The 25,907-nt window shown below is 40.1% G+C and overlaps 1 protein-coding gene across 2 annotated transcripts in view; it reads right to left on the bottom strand.

The window, feature by feature from the left end:
* Nucleotides 1-23,078, bottom strand: part of MTCL3 (MTCL family member 3) — a 58,174-nt gene extending 35,096 nt beyond the window's left edge. For both annotated transcript variants that reach the window (XM_082406120.1, XM_082406121.1), the window contains exons 1-4: nucleotides 8,075-23,078; nucleotides 4,939-6,161; nucleotides 4,246-4,470; nucleotides 2,290-2,448 (exon numbers count right to left, since the gene is read on the bottom strand). In XM_082406120.1, coding sequence (XP_082262246.1) covers nucleotides 2,290-2,448; nucleotides 4,246-4,470; nucleotides 4,939-6,066 — 1,512 coding nt within the window. In that variant the 5' untranslated portion in view covers nucleotides 6,067-6,161; nucleotides 8,075-23,078. The remainder of the gene's footprint in view (nucleotides 1-2,289; nucleotides 2,449-4,245; nucleotides 4,471-4,938; nucleotides 6,162-8,074) is intronic.
* Between the last annotated feature and the right edge of the window lie 2,829 nt (nucleotides 23,079-25,907).

The raw sequence follows: 25,907 nt of genomic DNA, 5'->3' as shown, positions 1-25,907 counted from the left end.
CAGCCAGTCTACAGGAATTTCCCCCTTTCCTGGACACAGGATGAAAATCAGAAAGCTCTTATGCCATTCTTAAATCCAACTTTCCAGATATCCACTTGAAAAACATTGATATAATGCCAAATCACAAGGCATTTCTTTTTTATCCCTTATGATCAGTGAAGTTTGTTTTGACTTGAATATTTTTAATTGGATAAACAAAGAGTATGGAAGAAGGCAAGTGAGGTCTGAATATGGAATGGAGCCTTATGGAACTGACAATGAGTTTTCTTTTTGCTATTCTTATAGGTTGAATTGTGCCCCTGCCGCAATTTACATGTTGAAGACCTAACACCAAGCAAGTACCTCAGAATGTGACCTTATTTGGAGATAGGGTCTTTACTGAGACAATCAAGCTACAATAAAGCTATTACAGCAGGTCCTAATGTAATATGACTGGTGTCTTATAAGAAGGGGAAATTTGGTCATAGACAGCTACAGGGAGAATGCCATGTGAGTGTGAAGATGCATATATATAAGCCAAGGAGAGAGGCCTGGAATAGATCCTTCCTTCACAGCCCTCAGAAGAAACCAACCCTGCCAACACCTTGATTTTGGACTTTTAGTCTCCAGAACTGTGAGAAAATAAACTTCTATTGTTTAAGCCACTCAGTTTGTACTACTTTCTTATGACAGCCCCACCAAATAACAGCTACCTACTTAATTTTTTCAAACTTTCAATTTTTCACAAACTTCAACTGTACATTATTATCAAAGAAACCTATCCTTATATTTATATTAATTTAATATTTGATCTCTCAATTTTAGAAAAAAATCTATGCTGTTCTTTAATGGTAATGTCCTGGACTTCACGATAAGAGTCATGATAGCTGCAAGAGGTGCGGAGATTCACTGAAAATAACATTTTATGACTGAATACACTGAGGCAAGCAGAAGTTAGAGGACTTTTAAGTCACCCGATTAGTTACTGGTGAAGATGGTCCCAAGGCTCCCAGCCACCATGTTTTCCTGCTGTAGCACACAGCCACCCTGAGGTATTAGCTAAGAATCACATATCAGTACAATGATTTTGCCCTAATTTGTCATGTTAAAAATGTTTAAATTCAGGATAATATAAGAATAAGTAGAAACTTAGATCACAAAACAGTTTACCCCACTGAAACAGTGTTCTACAAATTCCTGCCACACATTCTTAATTGACAACTGATATTTTCACTGTTACGTGGTAGTTATATTTTTATACCATTTCGAGAAAAACACAGCAGTGGAATGTGCCAATATCTCAGTTAGTCTATGGGAAGATTAGGATTTTCATTTAAATTCTGCATATTTAAGCAGAGGAAATGTTCAGAGGACCATGTGTGTATTTGCTAATTCTCAATAATGGTTTTCATAAGTTGCACTGTACATTTTCAGGCAGTTTTCAAGGAAGAATATTATTTTAATTCAAACTGTTACTTATCACAAAGCTATTTTTTTTTAAACATCTTTATTGGAGTATAATTGCTCTACAATGGTGTGTTAGTTCTAATCATTTCTTGATACATCTGTTTCTTTTATTCTCGTTATTTTCTTTGATACTGATTTTGCTCTTCGAGAAGATTCAGGGGAAACATGGTAGGAATCTTCTAATAGCTGATGTGGAAGAGAACTCTGACTCTTGTACCCGAAAGGGTAGGACTGAGATGAATTTATTAAGGTTACAAGTAGATAGATTGCAACTGAAAACAAAGAAAACCTTAAACAGAGCTATGCTGTGATAAAATTGGCTGCTGGAGACGATCTTAAGGGCTAGTCACTGGTGAAGTTCTAAGTATTAGACCATTTGGGGGCTTTGTTATAAGGAGGAATCAAGCAATGATTAGATTAGACTGAATGGTCTCTATGGTCTTTTTCATCCTCAAAGTCTGTGGTTCTGTGAACTCAGTAGTAATCTCACAGGATTAGTGCTTCCCCTCAACTAACAGAAGGCTTATTCCTTCATACTCTTGATATCCTTTGTGTTTGGTATAGCTGTGTAATTTATTTAATTAACATCCATTTAGATGTCACACACGAAGCATCTGTCACAGCTCATATATGTCAAGTCAGAGGTAGGGTGGAGGTCAGAATTTCTTCTTTGCTACTTATTTATTAGTATGAAATCATGTATTTGTTACTATATTGGGTGAGAAAAACAAACTGTCCTATAATCATAAAAAATGGAATTATTTTAACAGTCATATTAGTCTTTGGTACTCTCTATGAAGAGCTAAATATATATAGCACACCGTGAGATAATCGATTACTAACCTCCTTCATTTTTTCCAGTTCATTCTGCAGAGCTTGCTTTGCTATCTCAACTTCTATAAGCTGTTGCCTCAGTTTCTCATTTTCATCTTCTGTTGTTGTTCGCTTTTCTTCCACATTTTCCAATTCATGGTGAAGTCTCACAGATACATCCTTTGCTACCTAAATTAAAGTGTTTTTAACACCAAAATGTAATTAAAGACAATACAGTAAATGGGCTAAAGTTATATTAAAAGTACTAGAACCAATATGTATATAGTGTCTACCATATGCCAGGCATCATTCCAGATGCATTACATATAAGCCATTTCACATACATAAACCATTTAACCCTCTCAACAATCCCATGAAATAGATCCTATTATTATTCCTGTTTTATAGATGAGGAAAACTGAGTCTCATGGAGGTGAAATAATATGCTCAAGGTGACACAGCTAACAAGTGGCCAGGTAGTCTGGCTCTCCACTCTGTTCCCTTAATGTCTACGTGACATCATGGTTATAAATGTTCAGCTGTGTTTTATCATGTGTAGAGATTTCACAAATCTCTAATTCCACAACAAAACTATGAGGTAGATGCCTCCATTATCACTTATTTTAAAGACTAGAAAATAAAATATTCCCAGGTAGGGTCTGAGGCTTGAATTTTGATCCTATCATTCCAGGTGCTTAGTTTTAAGAAATATTTTAGTCTTTGAGACTTTGTTTGTTTGTTTAAATTAGTGTGTGCATTTTTGCCTCCTGTTTTAAGATTGCCTCAGAAATTTTAGGGCAGTGTGGTGCTGTAGCTCAGGACACAGGCTGTGGTTTTGGACTGAGTGGGGAGCCAGCCTGAAAAACTACTAGCCAAGTTCCAGGGCTAGGGGCTGGGCACTTAACTTCCGTAAAAGGTTCATCGTGGGCACCTGTAAAATGATGCTATTCATAATCCCTTCCTTACAGGCTTGTTTCCTTGAGAACTAAATGAAATAATAATATGAGTAACAATGGTTGCCACAGTGCCTGTTGCCTAGTCAACACTCGACAAATGTCAGAAAAAGGAAAAAAAGAGAAATGATACAACGGCTTTCATAAAATGTTTTCCCATGGCTTCCTTTTTAAAAACATACAAGATAATTACACTCGGCTTTTAAATCTTCATGAAATTGATACAATTAAAATTATATTTCGTTTGTTGTCCCAGACCATGAAGATAACATCTGATTTGCGTTGTCAGTGAATCTGCCTCCAGTGAAACCGAACGAACAGACCACACCTATCTAAAAAACGCACTTCAAAGTTGAAATTTATCCACTGGGTGAGACTCTGAAGAAGCAACCTCACTAAGAACATGGTTCTTTCATTTAGCGCACTCTCCCTTTACTTTTCCAAAAGGGACCACAAGCTGGACGGTTTTTCCTTTCTGGGAGTTATCTAAGTGGTAATTACAGAAAGGAAGGAGTTCGGGAAGAAGGCGTTGGGGACGGGGGCGGCTTTCAGAGAGAAATCTTAACTCTAATATCTTCCCAGTGCTGTTCCTATTCTGGGCTCCAACTCCACTAAAGGGGTCTTCACCGCGCTGCTCCTGAGTGCCAGACTCCATCTGGCCTGCGCTTGGAGGACAGTCTCTGGAAGTCAGATCAAGGACTGCGCTCTGCCACGCCCTTGTTTCCGCCGCGGAAGGAGGCGCCCTCCTCCCACCACCTCTGTAATCCACCTCTCCTCTCCCAGGAGAGCCCACAGAGCTCGCTCTCTGCAAGACCCTCCCCCCCCCCCCACCTCACGATCCTTCAGACCCACCTGTCTGTTCTTCCTCTTCCCCTTTCGGGACCTTGATATTCTGTGATTGGCGCTGTGAAACTCCGTGTCCCTAGAGCTCTTTGCCAATCACCACTGAAGGCCTTTCAACGCAAAGCGCCCTTGACCGGAGTCCCCACCCACCGCCCCTGCCGCGCGCCCCCCGAGCCCCGGCGCCGCACACCTTGAGGTCCTGCTCCAGGCTGCGCAACAGCTCCCCGTCGATTTCCCCGGTCTGCGCGTAGCGGAGCCGTTTGCGCTCGGCTTTGCGGAGGCGGTACTGCAGGATCCGGCAGTTTTTGTTGGCTCTCTCCAACTCGTGGCGCATTTCCTGCAGTTGACAGGCATCCTCCTCGAAGAAAGTGTCCCTCATCTCGTCCATCTCGGTCCTCAGTTCATCGATCTCGTTCTGAGGCGGTGACAGGCCGCGGGTCAAAATTAGCTTCGCCTCCCACCCCTCGGACACACACCGTCTACACCCCATCCCAGCTCCAAATTCTCAGCTTTACTGCTCCCTCTCCATGAGACAGGAATGACCCGGAGCTGAATGAACGAGAAGAAACTAGAAAAAATGGGCCCTCTTTAGGCCTTCCCTCGCTCTCCTACTCCAGCTCTGTCCGTGAAAAAGTGACCCAAACCATAATGATCGGAGAAACGAAGGCCCAGATTTGGATCTAAATAAAAACCTAACGCTGCTGATCGCAAGCCCTTTTAGATCCGGAAAGGGCCTAGGGACCCCCTCCCCTCATTTCCTGTTCCCCTCCCTCTTGAAGGTTCCCTAACAGGTTAGCAGCCTCTCACTCCCGCCAGGACACGCCCTAATGCTCCGAGGCCCACACCTCCCCTCCTCCAACCCGTCCCCCCCCCACCTCCTCACCTTGAGAGTCTCGTTTTCCTCCCTCAGCTTCTCCATCTCCTCCTGCATTTCCTCCTGCTCCTGGAGCTGCTGCGGGTGCGGCTGCGACGAAGGGGGCGCCGCTGCCTGCATGCCGCCGCCGCCGCCGCTCGCGCTGCCCTCTGCGCCCTGTTGGGGGCCCTCTGCTGCCGCCGCCATTGGGGAGGTGGGAGGGACTGCGAGGGGCTCAAAAATGGCAGGGGCGCCAGCGACCGGAGAGCTGCGGTTGCTGCCGCCGCCGCCGTTCTTAGTGTGCATCTGAGCCGCGGCCGCCGCCGCCGCCGCCCGCTCTTTCTTGAGATGGAACTGGATGAGCTCAGACTGCAGACATCCTTCCTTCCAGTAGCTCCCTCCGCCACCGCTGCCAGGCCCCACAACGCCAATCCCGGAGTTTCTGCTGCCGGAGCCTGGGGTTTTGCCCGCAGAGGAGGTGGATGGCGAGGCGGAGGCCCCCTCCGCGCCACTGCCGCCCCTCGGCTGAGCGCGTACGCTTTTCCCTCGCCAGCCCCTGGGCGGCGGCGGCGGCGGCGGCGGCGGCTGCGGAGCGCCCCCCTCCCTTTCCCCAGAGCCGCTGCCGGCTCCTCCTCCTTCCCCACCCCCTCCTCCTCCTCCTTCTCCAAGCGGAGGGGGTTCCCCGAGTTTAGAGGACGCGGGCTCTAGCTCCCGGGGCGGCTCCGCCGACGCGCCAGGTCTCCTGACACCCACCGGGGCCAGGGTCGCCACGGGGGCCGCTTCAGCACCAGCCAAGGACTGGACAGCTCCCGGCACGGCCCCCTTGGGCGCCAGGGGCGCGGCCTTCTCCGCCCCTCCTCCGCTTCCTCGGGCGCTGGCCGGAGGCGCCGTGCGGCTCCCGGTCTTGTTGCCCTGCTGCTGCTGCTGCTGCTGCAGCTGCTGCTGTCGAATAGAATTGAGTTTAGTGCCAGCCCCTACCGGGGACCGGGTGGCCGCGGTGGTCTGTCGCGCCGAATTGTCCCTCGGTCTAGCGGGTGACTGAGCACGCTGCTGCTTTCTGCTGCTGCCCTCCGGGTGCAGGCGAGCCTCAGTGGCAGCTGTGGCGGCAGAAGCTGCGGCTGTGGCAGGGGCAGCGCCCCCCGTCGGTGGCTGACTCATTGCGGTCTAGGAAGAATCTATCAGAGGCGATTTACAATAGTCCATCACCAGGTCACTCTCTTCCCTCCTCACTGCCAGCAACCTTCCTTTCTAATCTGGGGCAGAAACAAAAGAAGGAAAGCACACAGCGTGTCTGCATTGTTACAGAGCAAAGAGTGATTTTCCGTAACAAGAGAAGCCCTAGAAAATGAGATTTGGATGGCGCTTAATAGAAGACCAGACTTTAGAACTAGGATGTAGAAGTGTCTATTCTTATTTTGCCCAGGGAGGCGCTATCTCCATCTCACGCCACCTCAGTAAAATGAAGATCTGAAAGCTGATGAACCTCCCATTCTCACGGTAGCAGGTTATGGCAAGGATGGGGTCAGAAAGGAATTGATGGGAAGGGAGTTTGTTTGTTTGTTTCAGAAGATAAGGTCAAGAAGCTTCAGAAGGAAAAGAAGTCCATATGCTAGAACTGTCAATACCCTGATTTTTCAGCTTTGGTTTCCTCACTATCACATCTGCGTTTCAAAGCCTAATTTCATGGAGAAAGTTTTAATTGATATTCCCAAGTGTCAATTAGATGAAAAGGGTTATGAAAGGGTTTTTCTTAGAGAACACTTGTTATGGATAAATGATACTCTTCTCAAACAGCTCTAACCCTTAATGTTGCACTTTGTGAGAGAAACACACCCAATTTCCTTTAGACTAGAACTAAAAGAAAATATAAATAATGAATGACTTTAAGCCGACTTCAGTTTCAAGAAAATATGGCATTAAAAATCATCTATGTGGTTTAGTCATTAGCAGCGCTGAAGGGATTTTTCTTTTTCTTTATTTATTTTTTAGTTTTGAGAAATAAATTAAAAATCATTTGGAAAAACTTATTGGTGGCTCTGCACAATTTCTTAAATTACAGGTGATAACTTTTTCTACACTTATCTGAATTTCATTGTTCTTGTGAATTGCTTTAGTTTTAAGTGTAATTGCTAAACAGAAAGTATTTTCATTATTAAGCATCTTCTCAGATGGTACATAACAGGCAAAGGTGTACTTTTAAAGTGCCCAGTCCTTTCCATGAAGCCAAATTCTAAGACAGAATGACCCTGCACCTAAGAAGGCTGGTGCATCCTCACTCATGGTGGTAAGATCAACTTCTGTTTTGTATTTTTTCCATGATAAATCCATCATTGGCTTTTAAAATCTGGAAAATAGCAACTCAAAACCCACTGCCTCCTGGTTTCTTCTCCCTAGTGATCCAGCTGCTTAGTCAGCTACTCAGTTAGGTGCCTTTTCCTTAGAAATATAATTTCTCTCTAAAGCACTGAAAAGGGCATGACTAGGCAGAAAGTTCTGCTTAAAAAAAAAAATCCTCCTGTTAGGGGAGGAGATACTTGCTAGTTACTTTACTAGCATTATTCCTGTTATTGTCTAAGTATCATAGCTTAGTCAATGTGTAGTAATCCCTCATTTTATAAAGAAATATTACTGGAAGACTCCTCCACCTCCCTTTCTCTTTCTGGGATCTCCTTCCAACTCAATTTGGAAAATAATAGTGAACAAAGAAGACATGGGGAGGGGGAGGGAGGAGTCATCCATCAACTTATTTTCTACATGTTCTCCCAGAGCAACATGCTCCTAGAATATCTGGTCTAGTTCATTGGCAGGTCACACTAACCAGGATCACCCAAATAAGTTATATTGCCAATGCAAACTTATTTTTGTTTTGAATTAAGCAGAACCACTCTGAAGCTGAGAGCCACCAGAGAACGCTTAATTCGGCCCCCATACAGCTCTATCGCAGGAGAAAGCTCGAGTTCCAGGAACTCGGCTCCCACAATCAAAGGTACCTGCCTGCTGTCACGTGGTTCTCACAAAGTGCCAGGATGCTGTGTCTCTTTGAGGCTTCTCCTATGAAATTCGCCAACCAAGCAACCCCAGCACGGCCTAAACCAACACTTTTAATCTCAAGTTTTATCTGCCCACTCACCCTCCCCATCCCTTTAGAAAATCCAGAACTGCTCACTTCTTGGCAGAGGCGATGTTTTGAAGCTGAAGCAAATCAACAGCGCTTTCCTTCTGATCTTCCGGGGACCTCAGGGTTCTTACTGTGTCTTTTCGGAGACGAGGAAAGTTTAACTTCGTAGTATTATATATGCGACTATCTGGCTGAGCACTTTTGACTTTGGACCGGTTCGCCCCAGTTCCACACCCACTCTGTTTCTCCAGACAATGGCGTTAACGTGGAGGCTCAGCGGCCGGGAGAGCGGATTACTCTCTGGCGGCCCGCGGCTGGGCTGGAGCTGCGGCTCTGAGCAGGCGAACACGCGAGGTACCAAGCCGTGCCAGACGCTCCCCGGAAAGTGCACTGATATTCGTGAGCTGGCCTCACCGGACTGGGCAGGGGAGGGGGCGGGATTGCAAGGGAGGACGGCGTAGAAGTAACCAAAGAGAGGCTACTTTCAAAAGGGAAGAGAAGAAGGCGGAGTGCGGAGGCGGAGGGGCGGGTGGCAAGAAGACAAAAAGGCCAGAGCCACGCCCGCGATGGAAGACCCGTAGCCAAGCTCACAGTCCTCGCGGCACTCCCAGACCCCTTACTCGGCAGAAGATTCCCAAACCGCTCGAAATCGGATGCACTGGCTTTCCTCAAAGCTTTGTCCTGGACCGCATCAATCGCCATCAATTATTTACTTGAGCTTTTCTCAGGGAGGCGGATTCCAACAGCCTTCCGGGCTTGACTGACGTCTCCTGATGCAGCGGCAAGGCGCTAGCGGGCGGCTGCTGGGAGTTCTCTTTGTTCGCTCACTTTAACTCTCAGTCGAGCTCTCCACGCGGTGCGCCTTCCCCACCCCCAGCACGGGCGGAGTCTTCAGACGTCTTTTCCACGGATAGATAATGGTTGCCAGACCAACGGTCCCACAGACAAAGGGTTCTTGTCATGCCACGACTAATTTAGTACAAACTGAATAAATACCCGTTTACAGCGATCCTTCACAGATGGGTTTGCCTTCGGTACATTTTCTTCTCTCCTTTATTAAGTTCCAGTTTCCACTGTGAATACAAGGAGCAATTACTAGGATCCATAATCTTTATAGTAGTGCATGCGGGTAACAGGAATCATCTAATGTATTTATTATAAGATAGGCATTTAAAGGAAATTCAGGGAAAAAAGGGAATTCAGAATATTTGCCTTTACGATGTACAATAATCCATACTGCTTCACAGTAATACTATTTTGAAATGACCGGAAAATTCTCTTTTCCCTTCTAGTTTTGTTTATTTTTATATTTTGGTGGTGATGGGAGGGGGAGTGGTGTGGAGGGAAGTATGAAGTTCTCCTTACCTTTAAGAATTCCTTGGTGAACTTGAAGATAGGAATGAAAATAAACACTGCTTTAGAAAGGGTATTTTATTTATTTTAAATTTCTCTTACATTAATATTGTGGTTTTGTATGTAAAATGAGGTCAATATCTTGAATAATTTTTTATATTAATATGAATTTTAGTGTAACAGATTTTATTTTCCAAGTGTAATACCTTGCATTAAAAATGAAATAACACAATTTAGGAGTGTTTTGCATACAAACAGTGTCATTACAGCAAAATAAAAAGATGTTCAAGCCCTGGTGATTAGTATCTCCAGCAATATATAAGACAAATATAGCAGCAGAACAAAATCATTCATGTACTCATCTGCTCCAAAACAGATAAATGCCTAGTTTATGCCTGGCACTGTCCAAGGTCCTGGGTATGCAAAGATAAGAAATAGTTCCTGTCTGGGCAGGCTTAAGCATATTGATGAGAATTGGGATAATTTCCATATAATCCTTTAAATACTTTTGGAAGGTGGAAATGTGATGTCTGTGACATCTATAATGAATAGCTCAGACTTTGACTAGCATACCAAAAATACAGAGAAAAAGGCAAAGTAAAATGTAATCACAGTTTACTTGGAATTTATGCTAAATAATAAATTGTCATTATGTACTCAAATTTGAGTTGCAATTTCCTTAAGAAATACTAAGATTCATTTAACCAAAATGGATAAAATATTTTTCAGGTTAATCTTTACAAATCAAATAATATTATAAACGTAGTCTGTGGACAGAAAACCTACCTGGTCCTGCTTCTTTAAGAACTTGTACTCTGTTCAGGCATCTATGTTTCAATTTTTCCTAAGGCAGTATTATTTATTTCAATGCAATTAGTAACTTTAAGTCTAATAAAAATCAAGAATTCATTATCATGCATCTTAAATCAAACAGTCAATGTGCTTAAGTGTGTCATTTTATAATATAGTATTATGCAATTTCAAGGTTGAAAACTTTTTAATAATAAAGATTAAGTATGAGCAATATTTAGGATGCTTCTTTACTCATGTAAATATGCCATAACAAGAACTTTGGAATTGGAAATTTATCTGATTTATTTTATTTGCTAGTTAAAATTATATTTCTCCAATTAAGCAAGCACCAAAGATGATTATTCAAAGATTTTGTCAGAATTTAGAAAGGCTTAGGTATTATTTTTACTGTGTTTCAAAAGCAGACTGGCCAACTGACCTTTTAATGTGTGTAATAATAAATCATCCACTCTATAGCACAGTAATGTGGATCTTTGATCAGGGGAAGGCTAAGGTCTCAACTTCGAAGCCCTTAAGAAATACATAGCTTAAAATATCTACCCTTTGATTCTCATGACTTTAACTGTATAACAGCTCTTTACCTACATAGTTTTACAGTTTGCAAGGGCCTTTCACTTTGTATGCTCAAAATACTGTGAAGTAAATACTATTTTCTCCATTTAAAACATGGAGTAACTGAGTTTCAGTGATGTTAAGTGACTTACTCAAGTTCCGGTTCACAATCAGACTTGAACTTAGGTCCTCTTTTCCGTTTAGTCTCCTTTTTAATATTTTTCCCACATGTTTTTCATGCCATAACTTAAAAATCTTAATCTCTAAGCCTGATTTTTCACCGGTATCCTAGTCTGATCTTTTCACATATGCACAGGCTCTCTACATGTGGAAATAATACTATCACCTCAAATGCCATGTGAATTTTTCCTCTTTCCTCTAACTAGCATCGATTTCTATTCTATTTTTCTTTTAGTTGAGAAAAAACTGTATTCTATATCTTTTTTCTTTTAGTGAAATCATCATTTTATATACTTTCCCACTAAACACTGGGTTCTTCATTGCTTAATACTTTTCCTTTGCTTCTATATCCATTTTTTTTTTCTTTCAAAATATTTCCTAGGCTTATCTTTTTTTTTAAATTTCCTGTGCAATCACTATCAAAACCCAGATCCTAAACTACTGCAAATACTTTCTATATTAGATAGATTCTTTCTGCTAAATCCACACTGTCCAATGCTGCCAGTTTACACCTTTATTAAACAACATTTTCCTCATGTCACTCTTACAGTCACTGCGTCATGTTCAAACTCTTCTTCCTAGACTTTAAGGAGCTGCACTGTCCCCATCCTATGCCAAAATGTATTCCCTAATACATATTCTCTGTCTTCTTAGACTTACTGTCTCTTTTCCCCATAAGTATGTGGTCTTGTTTTGCTTGTGTACTTTTCCTCTTGTCATTTTCCATACTTGGTACGTCTGTCTTCCTTTCCTGTCCAAAAGCTACCCATATTTTAAGGTTTAGTTTAAGTTTCAAATCCTTCTGTCACATGAATTTAGGCAAGTTATTTAAAATTTCTGAACCTCAGCTTTTTTCACACTAACTCATGCATTCATCTATTTATAAATTTAACATATATTATTGAATTTATGTTAATAGTACCTAATTTATGTGATAATTATTATACAATGGTGAAAGTAATTCATATCGCATGAAACATGCACTAATTATAACTAATGATCAGTGATAATTACTATGTGCCTGACACTGTAAGCTATCAATAAATGTTAGCTATTATTGTCAATTAATACTTTAGGAATATAATTATATTACACCAAATTCTACTATTCTTGAATTTCCACAGAACTAATAAACAATGTGACACTGTTAGAAACGCTTGGTTAATCTTGGATTATTTTATAATTGTCCACTCAGATAGTAAATATCTTAAAATAATACTCTTGTTTCCCTCATTGTCTTCAGCAGAGAGCTGGGCACATTGAGGCTGGTTAGTATAGAGATTGGATTGGTTGGTAAATTGGTTGGTTAGTGACGGAGAAAAGCTGATATTTTCAGATCCATCCTCTGTTTTTGGAGAGTAATTTAGCTTGGATATGTGCCATTGTCTTGATCTTTACTGACATAGGTATGCAATCACCTACCACATTTGTAATCTGGATTACATTTTAGATAATAATTTAAGAATCGTAGACTCTTTGGGTTGTAAACACTATGATTTATCTTTTTATCTCTAAGCAGGCTACCCAAACCACATAATACTTCGGGTTTAGCCTAATTTCAGCCCTCTCAATAAAGTCTATTATACAATCTCTTGGACTAAATGTACACATATTTTAATTTAACATTGGGACCAAAAACCTATGGTTTAATTCATATACTGGATTAAGATTGCTACTTGTGAATGGCAGAAATTGCTACTCTACCACAGATATTTTATTCACTCTTGCTTTTGCTGTTGTGGAAGTTTGCAACAGGGTATTGTGTAGCCAAACTTCTGTTGCATTACTTCTATAAATGTTCATGACTATCAATGCTTGATAATTCAATTTAATGTCTAGCCACTCATTATAGCCAAAATATTATCAGGCATCTGATTTCAATCCCATTCCATATTCAATGTTAATCTTAGTGGAGATTTTTAACAAGTCTAGTAGTTATTATGTAAATGTTATACACATTTAAGTTTGTTATTAAATTTCCCCTAATTCTAGTTTAATAGCTCAGAATTGTCAAATTTCATATAGCAGTGCTTTAATAATTTTTTATCTTCTTACCCTAAATCCTCCTGCATCAATAATTAAATTTCCCTAACATGAGTATCATAGGCATCCTAAGTTACTCCATACTTCACTGGGAAATCTTAGTACAACTTTTTCTATATTCTATTTGTAAATATTGTCTGCAGAATGTCTTTTGCCTTTTGACTTTATGGTGTTTTGCACAAAATTTTTAATTAATATGTGGATACATTTTTCAATCATTATATTTATAGCTGTTAGTCTTTCTTTTTTTTTTTTAATTAATTTATTTATTTGGCTGTGTTGGGTCTTCGTTTCTGTGCGAGGGCTTCCTCTAGCTGCGGCAAGCGGGGGCCACTCTTCATCGCGGTGCGCGGGCCTCTCACTATCGCGGCCTCTCTTGTTGCGGAGCACAGGCTCCAGACGCGCAGGCTCAGTAGTTGTGGCTCACGGGCCTAGTTGCTCCGCGGCATGTGGGATCTTCCCAGACCAGGGCTCGAACCCGTATCCCCTGCATTAGCAGGCAGATTCTCAACCACTGCGCCACCAGGGAAGCCCAGCTGTCAGTCTTTATATCTAGCTTAGAAAGGTCTTCCCATTACAAAATTATAATTATATTTTCATGCATAGCTTTAATTCAGATATAATTTTTAAAATTTAAAAATTAGTTGTTTCAAATAAATCTGGAAATTATTTTTGTGAATGATGTGATGTAGTAATTTAAGTCTGGTTTAAGTAAACGAATAATCAGTTATCCTTTCTCCTCTGATAATCGTAGTAGTTGTTGTTGTTCTTTGTCTTACTGTGATGATGAATGTTATAAATAACATCATTTGATTGCTGATGAAGGTAGTCCAACCTTTCAAGTATTTTATATGATTTATAAATTTAATCCTAAAAATAGGTAGGTACTGTTACTACCCCCATTTTATACATTAGGATATCAAGGTTCAGTGAGATTAAATACTTTTCCCAAGGTGACAGTTTAGTGTCAGACTCAGACTTGAAACGAGCCATGCTAGCTCCAGAATGCATGCTGTTAATTATCATACTATTTTTATAATATTCTATATTCCGATAATAATGTTGTCTTTTCTGCATACCCAGTCTGTTCACTGATCTATTCCTATGCTGATATATGCTACTTTAATTATAATAAATTCATAAACCATGTCGCTTTCTGGTAGGGCTTGTCCCCTCGTATTCGTTTAAATCTTTTCTTGTTTCCTTATTTCCATTTTCTCTCTCATTTGAACTTTAGAATTAGCTTATCAAGTTTTATGGAAATTCTGCTGTGATTATCTAGCTTTATACATTTACTTGGGAAAATTCATGTCTTTATAATATTAGAGTATTTTTGCTAGGAACATAATCTACCTGTTGATTTTGATTATTTTAAATGGTCCTTAATAATGTTTCTTTTTTGTCATCGTTATAGTCTTTCACTTATGTTTTGGCCTTATTTTCAGGTATTTCAAAATATCTGTTTCAATTGTAAACAGCATATTTCTCAACTATATTTTCCAATTATTTGTTGCTATGTATGAAAACTATAATTAGTTGATTTTTGTCTCTGCCATGTAGCTGAATGATGTTGTAAATTTCGTTTTTCATTCACTATTTTAAATTTTTTGTAGAAATGAAGACTATGAAAACCTTTTGAATTGCCTTTAGAAATGAAGAATATAAAATCGTTACACAAACGAATAAACATTCCCTGAATCTACCCACTAAAAGTCAGTAAATTTTATGGATTTTGAGCTAGTTGATGTGTGTGTGAACAAATTTTCTTCACTTGAATGATTTTTTCTTTGCTGTCTTTTTTTTCACTTTTTCTTTTTCTTTTGCATAAAGAAGTCTAAGAAAAAATGATATGCCTGTTTACATTATTATGATAACCTCAAATCTTACTTAACCAACTACAGAGTGCCTGACAAAATGAAAGAATCAGTATTGTGCAGTGATTTTTTTCACTACGTTTTGTCAATCTCAGCACTTTTAAAAGGCAAAAACTTCATGCTATGAATGTCATTGATGGTCTGAGACAACCTGAAGAATATTTTGTTTAAAGAACACACACACACACACCACATAAAAGTATACAACTCTGAAGTGTAAAAAAATCATCAACGCAACAAACTAGTGTCAACCATTCTAGATGAAACTCCCCATTTTGACCAAAAGCATCTTGCCAGGGATGGACAGAACTAGCATAAGAGCAGGTTTTAGTAGTTTAGAAAAATATGCTACCTTTACAGAATGCTTCAAACTCTATAGTGTTTCCATACATTATTTCTTTTAATCTTTATCACACAGTAATAGTGCTTTAAATCAGAAATATTTCAGAGGAAGTTAAAATAACATGCAATGCCTGATGAAAGGAACCTTTAAATCACACATCTCATGATTGATAGCAATTGTACAGAATATGTGGAAATAGTACAGTTGCTTGATTTAAAGTCTAAGCACTAAATTTAGGGAACAAGCATTGTACTATGTCTTTCAACATTTAGTGGATTCCTGTTTGGGATGAGATATATACATAGATATATATATCTCATATATATGTTTGTATATATAGACAAATATATATATACTCAAAATGTGGAAGTTTTCTGGACTTTTGGGAAGACTCTCCTACACTTCCACACTCCTTTTCCAAAAGCATTTTAAAGCAATGTAAGACATTTTATAATATTCAGGTATATTTTGTAATGTTTTTACAATATTTAGTGTTTACAAAGTTCAAAGGAAACTAAATAAGATAAAGTTCCTGCTTTCATGTTTACATTCTAGAGTATAACTTATGGATACTTCTAAGAAAATATAAACCTAAGCGAAAATCAGATGAGTGCTGATTTTATGTAGGTGTTAAGGAAACTTACTGGAGAGACATTTAGTTAGGGAAAACCTCATGGAAGGATAAAACTCAAGCTGGCCTTGAGAGAACTGCAGGTTTGACCCATTTATTGAATTCCCCTGGCTGACAGTGATCTATTTCTGCCTTAATTCTGTTTCATTCTTTCCATATTTTTCATTGAACTTTCACTGGACTTTCAGCATATGTTATAAGCTTCTTGAGAACAGGGGCCATGTCTTGCTCATAGTTACATCCCTACTGTATATGTACCTATTCACTGTTCTTTGCTCGCAAAAGTTTATTTATCCATAAAAATGTGCATATTTGAATTATATTGCTGTATTATCACAAATGCATGTAATATTCCTCTCATATAGATTGGGATGTGTGAGGCCACATCTTACATATTTTATATCCTTCCCAGCTTTTAGAGCAGGGTTTTGCCAATTATGAGTGCTTCATAAATATTCTCAGTTGAACGGGAATATTGCGAAAGGGAAGAGGAACCTAAGCAAAGGAAATGAAAGATATAGACTAAGGCAAGGAAGGAGGCCAAGGTGAAAGATGTAGAATTTTTCTGTTAATGACTACTCAGGTATCTTCAGCAGTTTTCCAACATCCGTAATAACTCCACCTTTCCAGTTATTTAATTCAAAATTCTTGACTCCTTTCTTCTTCCCTACACACCCCCTTAGCAATCAGGTAGTCTCGTCAGCTGTAAATACAAAATAATTTCCATATAGACTCATTTCTCACTACTCTCACTGCTACCACCAGGGTCCAAAGGAAAATGATCATTTCCCTGAGAGCATCTCCCTGCTTCTACACTTGCTCTCTTTCCTATGTGAGTAATGTCCACAGGGTGACCAGAGTGATATTTTCAACTGCAAGTCAGAACATGTTGCTCTCCTGCTCAAACCTTAAAACGGCTTGCCATCTCTCCTAGGGCAAAACCCACGGTACACGTATGGCTCACGGAGGGGGTCTGGCTCCCTCACTCTCTCTGCCCTGCTCCTCTCCCACTCTCCCCTTTCACACTGGACTCCTTGCTTTTTCCTCAAACACTACACGCACACTCATGACTCAGGATTTTTGAAGCATTGTTTCCCTTCCGTTAAGAATGCTTTTCTCTAGAATAGTCACTTGCCTCACCTCCACACCTCCTCTGGTCTTTTTTCAAATGTCACCTTCTCTGACTGTCCCAATATCTTAATTTCTTTGTACAAACTTGTGCCCATTCAGCAATCTCTATCCTCCTTACCATGCTTTTTCCCCCTTCATAGCACTTATCTCCATTTAACATACTCATTTAACATATTTAACATAGTAATTGATTTTTCCTGTCTAAAATGGGAGCTACAAGATGGTAGAGCTTTGGGTTTTTTCACTGCTCTATCTCTAGGGCCCAAAACACAGGACCTTAGTAAGCACTCAAAAATGTTTTTATTTATTTGAACAAATGAACGAATAAATACAAAGTCAGTGCATAAGTAAATAAGAATTCATGGAGGTTTCAAATGTCAAAACAGAGTTTTGCTTTGATATACAAAGAAACAGAGATATACTATGGATACTAGAAGAAAAGATTAAAGATTACTTGCAGTCAGAGAGAGAATAAATCTCAGGAAGACAAAGAGAGTAAGGAAGAGATTACTGTAATCCAATCTGAGATCACCGGAATCTGGTTTAGGAATGGTTATAGAACTGGAGCAAAAGTAATGAATTCAAAAGGGACAAAAAGTGAATTGGCTGAAATAACTACAGTGGGTGGAGGGAAGTGGCATTTCACAGATATTCTTAATAATACTGTGATCTTCAAGAGCTGGAAACTGTTGGGCCACTTTCAACAAGAAAGAAGGTGGGAAGGTTTGGAAGAATGACACTGCTGTTACGGAGGAAGAGTGATGGTTTATTGAGTTTTTTGGTTTTTTTTAATCGTTTTGAACCCACAGTGTTCTTTATTGCAATGATGTAGAGGATGAATGAAAACAAACTTTTTACAGTCATAAAACACTTTTTTAAAGCATGTTTTTACTTTTTATGTTTTATATCCCTCCTCCACACATCAGACGGCTGTATTTGACCTGCATACTAATCAACAGAGGAGCGATTCTGTACTGCTCCAAGCTAATTTAGGGTATGTTCCTGCTGGGTCTGAAAAAGTCATGAAACAATAGATGAGTCCCCAGGTTCTTTCTGATCCTGTCCCCCAGCAGTGTCCTCATCTTAAGACTCTGCTTTCAAAGGCATTAATAGATCACAAGATACTACATTTTTCTGCTGAGACAGAGAGAGCTGGAGAAAAAGGGAGAGGGAGAGGAAAGAGAGAGAGAGAAAGAGAGAGAGATCTACACTGGTTTATTGCTTTGAGGTTCTGCACCAGAACCCTAGTATCTTCTACTATTTCCTTTAGTCTTGAATTTCTGAGAATGTAAGTACTGTGAAATATATATTAATCCCATTAGTTTTTAAGAGTAGAATCAGGACCACTCTAAGTTAACAGAATAAAGTTATGCCACTTACCTACCCTCCAAAACTATTGATTTTCCCAGTAGCAGAATATTTGGGAAAGCTGAGCCATCCAGACTTTTAGGACTGAAGTGATGGTTGTAAGAGGCAACATCCATTTGCAAAGTGCTTGGCATTTCTGGGGAGGCGCTTCCTTTCAAGGTTCTACTCATATCTAATGGGTCACAAGCTTGGAACTTATTCTCCTTATTTTGCCTTTTGCCGTCTTTGCACTTTTTCTCTTTTGGTATTATTAAATACGATGGGAGTTAAGACTTGAACAGATTATGGGGTAAGGACTTAAACTTCTCGCTATACTTTTGAATGAACAGAATGAGTGACCACCTGGATTAGTAAGAATTCCTCTGGCTAAAGTGATGATAATCCAAATCAAACTGGGGCAAAAAGGGATATTTATTGGAGGGACACCCTGTTTTCAAATGTGATAAAACAAGTGTGACTAATCAACCCTTGGGACCTGAACACTGCTCGGACTCTCTTGGCCTCTTGTCTCTGTGTCTCTACTTTTCAGCTTCATTTTTTTTCTACTCAAGGCCAGTTCCTGCCCTGCTTCCCCAGCACCTGCATCCCACATCTTGGTGATCCCACTTCCAAGGAGGCACTGGTTGGCTTTTCCTAATTCTAGTTTGAAAAAAACCAAGGGAAGGATTCTGAGTCACTCTTTTTAGGTCATAGGCTCACCCTTGGTGTATTCTGCCAAGACCAAGAGGCCATGACGTGGGGTCCTGCATGAAGAAAGACTCTTCTGCTCATTTCATGGATGAGGAAACTGAGGCACAGGGAGGATAACTGACTTGTCCAAGGTCATTCAACTAGTACAGTGCCATTTGATCACTACCTATAGAAGTCGTTAAATAAATATTAGTTAAAATTGGACTTGCAATCATTAAAAAGCCATCTGGAAGGAGCCTGAAACAGAGGGCGGTGAAAACAAGGTGGTAGGCTATATTTAATAGGTTATATAGCACCATCTAGTGGTTATCTACAGAATTTCATTATTCATATTTCACTGTAATAACTGAGGAAGTTTTGTTTACTGTCAGCTTTAAAAAGGGATCATAAATTAGAAATATATTTATGTTCACAAATTTACATATTTTATGGGCCTAGTCATAAAACAGTGCACATTTAAAGGATCATTCCAATTAATATTTAAGAAACCAGTCTTGTAAGGCTGATGTTAACAATAACTTTGAATTGAAAAAAAAATTAGAATGAATTCTCTTGCAGAAAATAGTCATTTGTTATCAAATGCGGTATAAAATGAGTCAGATTTCAAGGTTGGCAACCAGCAGTCTAGTAAAACAGATAGTCTTCTTTCTGGGAAACAAACACTTGCTACTACGAATGAAGTTAAAAATTAAGTGCTAGAGGCCTTTCCGGAGATGTGCTTGCTTATCCTAGAGGCGAGCACTGGCCCTGCTCTTCAGTTTGCTGCTAGGATAGGAGAGAAGGAGCTGCAGGGTGCAGAGCTGGCCAGTCAGCCTGGTTCTGAATCCACGTATCCACTCTGGTGCTACCAAATGTGTGATTTACAACAGCAGGATTCTAGCATTTATCATTTCTACATAGTACAGCACAATTTTTAGGTAAGGGAAAAGTGATTTCCTTACACAAAAATACTGACCACTTGACTATTTTTAAGGTTATATTTAATTCAACATCATTTGATAATTTTTTAGTATAAACTTACATTTCTATTGCAGAAATGATATTTCATAGTGTTGCCGAAATACTGGCTTCCCTGTGCACCAAGACCGAACAGAAATACGGAGACAGGGATTTTGGAGGGAGAGACAGATGGCTTTATTTTTCTGTCTGGCAGAAGGGAAGACACAGCAGGCTAGCACCTCAAGAACTGTGCCCTCCCATCTTGGGAATCGGGGAAGATCTTACATGTGGGGATCGCAATCCGGGTGGGGTATATGATAATGATCAAAGCAGTGAAGGTCTTGCATTCTTCCTTTCCTTTGCATTATTTCAAAACAGTCATCGCTGGCGTCAGGCCACCCGGTAATTGGGATCCGGCAGTCTGGTTAATTGCATCCGTTTGCCTCTGGTTTATCGGCTGGTGACCTTGTTTCTGAAATGCAAAAACTATAGGGGATGATTTGTTACGAGGGGCTTATAGAATGTAAGTGCAGGGACATAATAAGGTTAGGGAGTGAGAGACACGGGATGTAACTCACACAGAGTTAGGGGCGATAGGTGCCGAATGTAAATTACATAGTGTCAGGGAGTGAGGTTAGCTTTGTAAAGGACAAATCTAGTTACTACAAATTAGTGACAGTTAAAGTAAAACAAGGAGTCATTAACTCTTTCAGGCCAGGTTATGTTTCTTCTCTAGCCTGTTTGCTGTTTCCTTTGTTTTCCTTGCTCTCAGGAGAAGAAAGAAAACTCTCACTTCTATTTACATTGCAACATGATTAACTTTTTCAGGCCAGGTTACGTTTCTTCTCTAGCCTGTTCACTGTTCCCTTTATTTTCCTTGTTCTCAGGGGAGGGAAAACTTCATTTCTATTTTTGCTGCAACAATAGTACATGTGATCAATAAATTTGTTCCTGGTGCACTAGATGTGTAATAAGAGATTTTATATATCTTTAGAGGATTCACCATACCATGCTCTATAAGACTGGAATCAGGCTAATATTTATAACCCTTCAGTTATTTGACGAGGTCATTCAAATTATGATATGATCCACTAAGGGAAAAGAAAAAATCATGAGTAAGAGGTAACTTGAACGTGATATTTTCTTCCCTTGAGGCAACTAGATTTCATGATGTATGGAAATATTCCATCCTTCCCTTAGGTAAAACAAGAGCTGCTATTCCAGCTTGTTAATTAGTCTAATTTTCAATTTCTGTATCTACTGCCATCATGGGAGCAGTTTCCAGGGCCCTGGTATACTAAGGTTCGGGCAAATGCAAGGAATTGAGGAGTAAGATATAAAACTAGATACATTTTGCATATAGATCTCTTTTATGTGGAAGCAAAGTTGTCTTTGCTTTTTAATGGAGTCTTACAATAATAAAATATATATCTGTAGTCATTACTATATTTTATTTGGAATTAATGAGTGGGTAATATATTTTACTAAGTATATCTGGAATATTTATTGAAACCATCTGGATTCCTAGTAGTTATTTTAAGTATCATGTTAACCACAATTTAAAAAATGTTTTACAAGGCTATAGAAAGCAGCATGTCCTGCAGTATCTCCCCCTCTACCTCATTCCTTCCTTGTAGAGAAATTTGGAGGTGACATAGGAATTGCCTGGGATTCCTCCGGAATCAACACTGGTATACACACTCAGGGCTCAGAATCTCGGGGATCGGCATTCGGTCATGTTCCCCAGACTGGGAAAGTGTACTGGAGAGCACTTCTGTATCCAAGCAGGATGCAGGATTCCTGGCCATCCTCTAGGCATGGTCCACAGCCTTGCACATTAAAACGAAGCGAACGGTATTAATCACCAATTCTCCATGATAAGACATAACTTAGCCTGTTCTTGGCAGTGGCCAGGAACAGTTTTGCAAATTATTCAGTGACACTAAGAGACAAGTCAGCAATGGGATCCAGGCAGGTGTGTTTAAGGGCTAGGGAGTGTCTGCGTATCTTCAGCACACTGTCGGAGGTCCTTCTCCAAGGCCTAGTGCAGTGGACTTGTCCTTGCCTGGGTCAGCTGGGCCTGGCCCTGCCTCTAACCTGACCTAAGGATTTAGAAGCACAACTGCCTCCATGACTCTTCCTAAGGTCAGTCTCTAAAAGGAGAGGTTCGATGGGCCCATCACTAATGCTGACAGGACTCCAGGCTTTAGCTGAGTTGGTTTATGATGGAAACCAGATGAAACAAGAAGTCTCTTCCCTGGAGCCTCTGAAGGATGATTCAAAGAGGGGGAATGGGGCTCCAAAGACGGTGTGCTTTAATCGATTTTGTGACCAAGTCTCTGGTTCCATGTGGTCTTTTTAGACCCTCCAGGTAGGACCATCCCAAGCGAGTTGATTCTCAAAATGAGTCCCTTCCAATGAGGGTCCTAATATTGATGAAATCCTTCCCCTTCCTTCCGTGGGCCTTGAATGAGAATCAACTCCAAATTGCTATGTTCTCTACAAATATTTCCCACATTTTCCTCAGTCCTCAGTTTCCTGCTGGAAGCTCACAGGTCCAAAACCCCCAGGAGAACTTGCAAGTATTCTTTTGCCTACCTCCCCCATGTTTCCTGCAGGCCCACAATTTTCTATCCCACCTCACTACTCCTTTCCCCTCTTCCCTCATATTAGGCACCTGGGTGCCTTTCTAAGCGTACCATTTACCAAGGGGTGGGAGACTTTTCCTCACCCAGGGGGTGTGCAATAGGGTGACCAGCCTCTCTACTAGACTGTTGTTCTCACTCCCTGAGCCTGAGATTGGGGCTTTTGCAACCGTTGGCGACCATGGTTCCTATACCTACCCTTCTTTCCAGGACCAAGTATGAGGCAAATCTTGGATACAAAGTCACCTTTTGGAAATGCAATGTAAGGTAAGGGAAGGCACAGAGACAAATTTAGCAAAATAACCCTATGGAGACATGCAAGGAAGGGGCCCTTCTTGGTTCTTAAATGCTTCCCACTGCTCCACTCATTACTCCAGGTCTTTAGAAATGGATGAAACGGAGCACGTGACAACCTGTACCAGGGCAGGATGAAGAGAAGAGGCATGAACCTGGGTGACAGCAAAAGGATCCCCCCTCCTCCCTTCTTTCTTTTATTTCCTTCTTCCTTCTTTTCTGTCCTTCCTTTCTTTCTCCCTTCCTCCTTCCTTCCTGATTGTGTTTTCAGATCTTTCTGAAAACTGTCCATCGACTCTCCAGGTAAGTTAGAGAACTGCTGGATGGTTTGTCTTCACCAAGTTCAATCTCACTGTAATCATGTCTTCCAGAAATTGCTGGAAGTTATTTTTCTCTGATTGCTCTTAATTTAAAAAAAAATATTTCTTTACAGTGTCCATGGGTATAATGTAAATAAATCACCTCAGCCAATAAACTTGAAATGGTAAATGGCTCTTTCAAAAGTAAAATCTACTATTTTCAATTCTTAAGTGTCAAAATGTAAATGAATCTTCCTTTAAGTATTAAAGACGGATGGAAATAATATATTAAAACTCAGCTCCAACCATACACCAGTGGTAGTGGCTCTCTAAAAAGTGTTATCCTGATTAACTTAACACTGGATTAAGAACTGTGGTTCCAAAGTGAAAATATGAATATAAATAGGTGTCTCTTTCCAAAAGAAGTGAAAACTAAGCACATGTGTTGAAAAAATGTTTTTTATTTAAATTATTCTATGAAGTATTTTCCTTTTTTATATTGGCAAAGAACCTTCATAAGAAATAAGGTTGAATTTTAGATCAACACTGTGTACTAATCAGGGGGAAAAAAACCCCTCTCTTATTATTCTCTCTGAATAACAAGTATTTTTCCAGTGGGGCCACTATAGGTTTGAGCATATCAATGCCTGATTTTTCAAAAGACTTAACTACTCCGATCGGTTGATCGATGTTTCTTGCAGTAGTAGGTTTTATTGCGTCTTTCACAGTGAAATGTCGTCATTGTTTGAATCACACTTTTCGGCAGGATGGTGTTCTGTTACGGTCCATGGGAACCAGGGGAGGCTGAGAAAGAAGGGAGACAAATCTTCTTATCTATAGAGCGTATGCTTGAATTTCTGTTTTGGTGTATGGAAATTTGCCCCTGTGTATGACAGGGACATAAAAAAAACTTCTGTGGTATATATATATATATATACAATGGAAGATAACTCAGCCATAAAAAAAGAATGAAAGAATGCCATTTGCAGCAACATTGATGGACCTAGAGGTTATCATACTAAGGGAAGTAAGTCAGAAGGAGAAAGACAAATACCATAGGATATCACTTATGTGTGGAATCTAAACTACAACACAAATGAACCTATCTACAAAACGGAAATGGACTCACAGACATAGAGAACAGAATTGTGGTTGTCAAGGGGGAGGGGGGTGGGGGAGGGAAAGACTGGAAGTTTGGGATTAGCAGATGCAAACTATTATATAGAGGATGGATAGAAAACAAGGTCCTACTGTATAGCACAGGGAACTATATTCAATATCCTGGGATAAACCACAATGGAAAAAAATATGATAAAGAGTATATATGTGTAACTGAACCACTTTGCTGTACAGCAGAAATTAACACAACATTGTAAATCACCTATACTTCAATTAAAAAAAAAAACTTCTGTAATGCTTGATTTAAAAAATTAGTTTCTTGCAACAAAGGGATGCCACTTAACACCAAAGCTCTTTTCTCAGTTGTTTGTGTGCTTTTAAACTTAGTTCACAATTCAAAATGAATGTTAGTGCCGCCTCCAGTCTATGCCACTGTACCTCACCTTCATTCTCATACCCAGACATCTTCAGACAATTTACATCCTCATTTTATTTCTTCAGTGGAAAACAGCACTTTGGTCCCAAATCAGACCTGTTCTCTCTGTCCACACTCCATGCTTGGAATCTCTTCTGTTTCTTTATTTAACTCAACTAGATCTCTGACGTCTATAATCCAGTTCGCTGGCTGATCTGTCAAACTAATTCTAAATCTAGCCATAGTTGTCTTCATTTTCTCTAAGATGTAATCTCATATTAACTCATTATTGCGACTCTATTAAAGATACCATAGGATCAAGGGCTTGTGTTACTTTTTCAGGGACTGAATACTTGGTTTGACAACTCTCTGCCCTCAGCCTGGATATTTACAATAATTCCCATGCTTTCAATCATACTGAAGCGGATCCATAACTAAGGTGTCCTTAAAAAAAATGTCATCTCCCTCTTCTATAGCTGTCAAATTGAAGTAAGTTAACATCTCAAAATTCTACAAAGTCCCGAAACAAGTTGTCTTCAATGACACAAACTGTGGATGGTAAGATTTATCTTCTTGGTAACTTCTTAGGATGATTGAAATTTTTTTCAAGAAGGTAGCTGTGCGCCCCCTGCTGGCAGGCTGTCTCATTGGTATGGTAACCCTGCGGAAACGCTCCCCTGTTCCCTAGAACTGTTTATTCTTCCATGTGGCCAGAATCATCTCCAGCTCACTCTCTTGACTGGTCTATTGCTACAGCCTTCTAAATGTAGGGCACATCTCTTGCAAATAAATGTGCCAGATGGAAGAATCGTTATAGCTGGGTTGTAGGCCTGTTTCTATTCCTGGTGCACTATGTGATTTGGGACAAATCAATGTCTCTGGACTGGACCTCAGTTCCTTAGGACATGAAAGGAGTGTTTTGGATTATATGATTTTTCATGTTTCTTCCTGTTCTAAAGTTTAAAACTCTCACTCATCTCAAGGTGCCGTCCCTATTTATTTATTACTTACTATCATGGTCCACTGGCTCCTGAGAGGGGGAATGAGGCAGGTATGGTAATTGTTAACTCAAAATTGCTAGGAAATTAAATCCTAGCCCATATATATGTTTTATTTTTCTCTTCTGTAGACCTTATAATTTATTGCCACATGGTAGTTAAAAGTTAAAATAGAGATCCAGCCTTCCTTCAAG

Source organism: Balaenoptera borealis (genome assembly GCF_965194805.1).
Source record: "Balaenoptera borealis genome assembly, chromosome: 9".
In the NCBI taxonomy this organism is placed as follows: Eukaryota; Metazoa; Chordata; class Mammalia; order Artiodactyla; family Balaenopteridae; genus Balaenoptera; species Balaenoptera borealis.
This window is presented reverse-complemented; position numbering and strand designations above follow the sequence as displayed.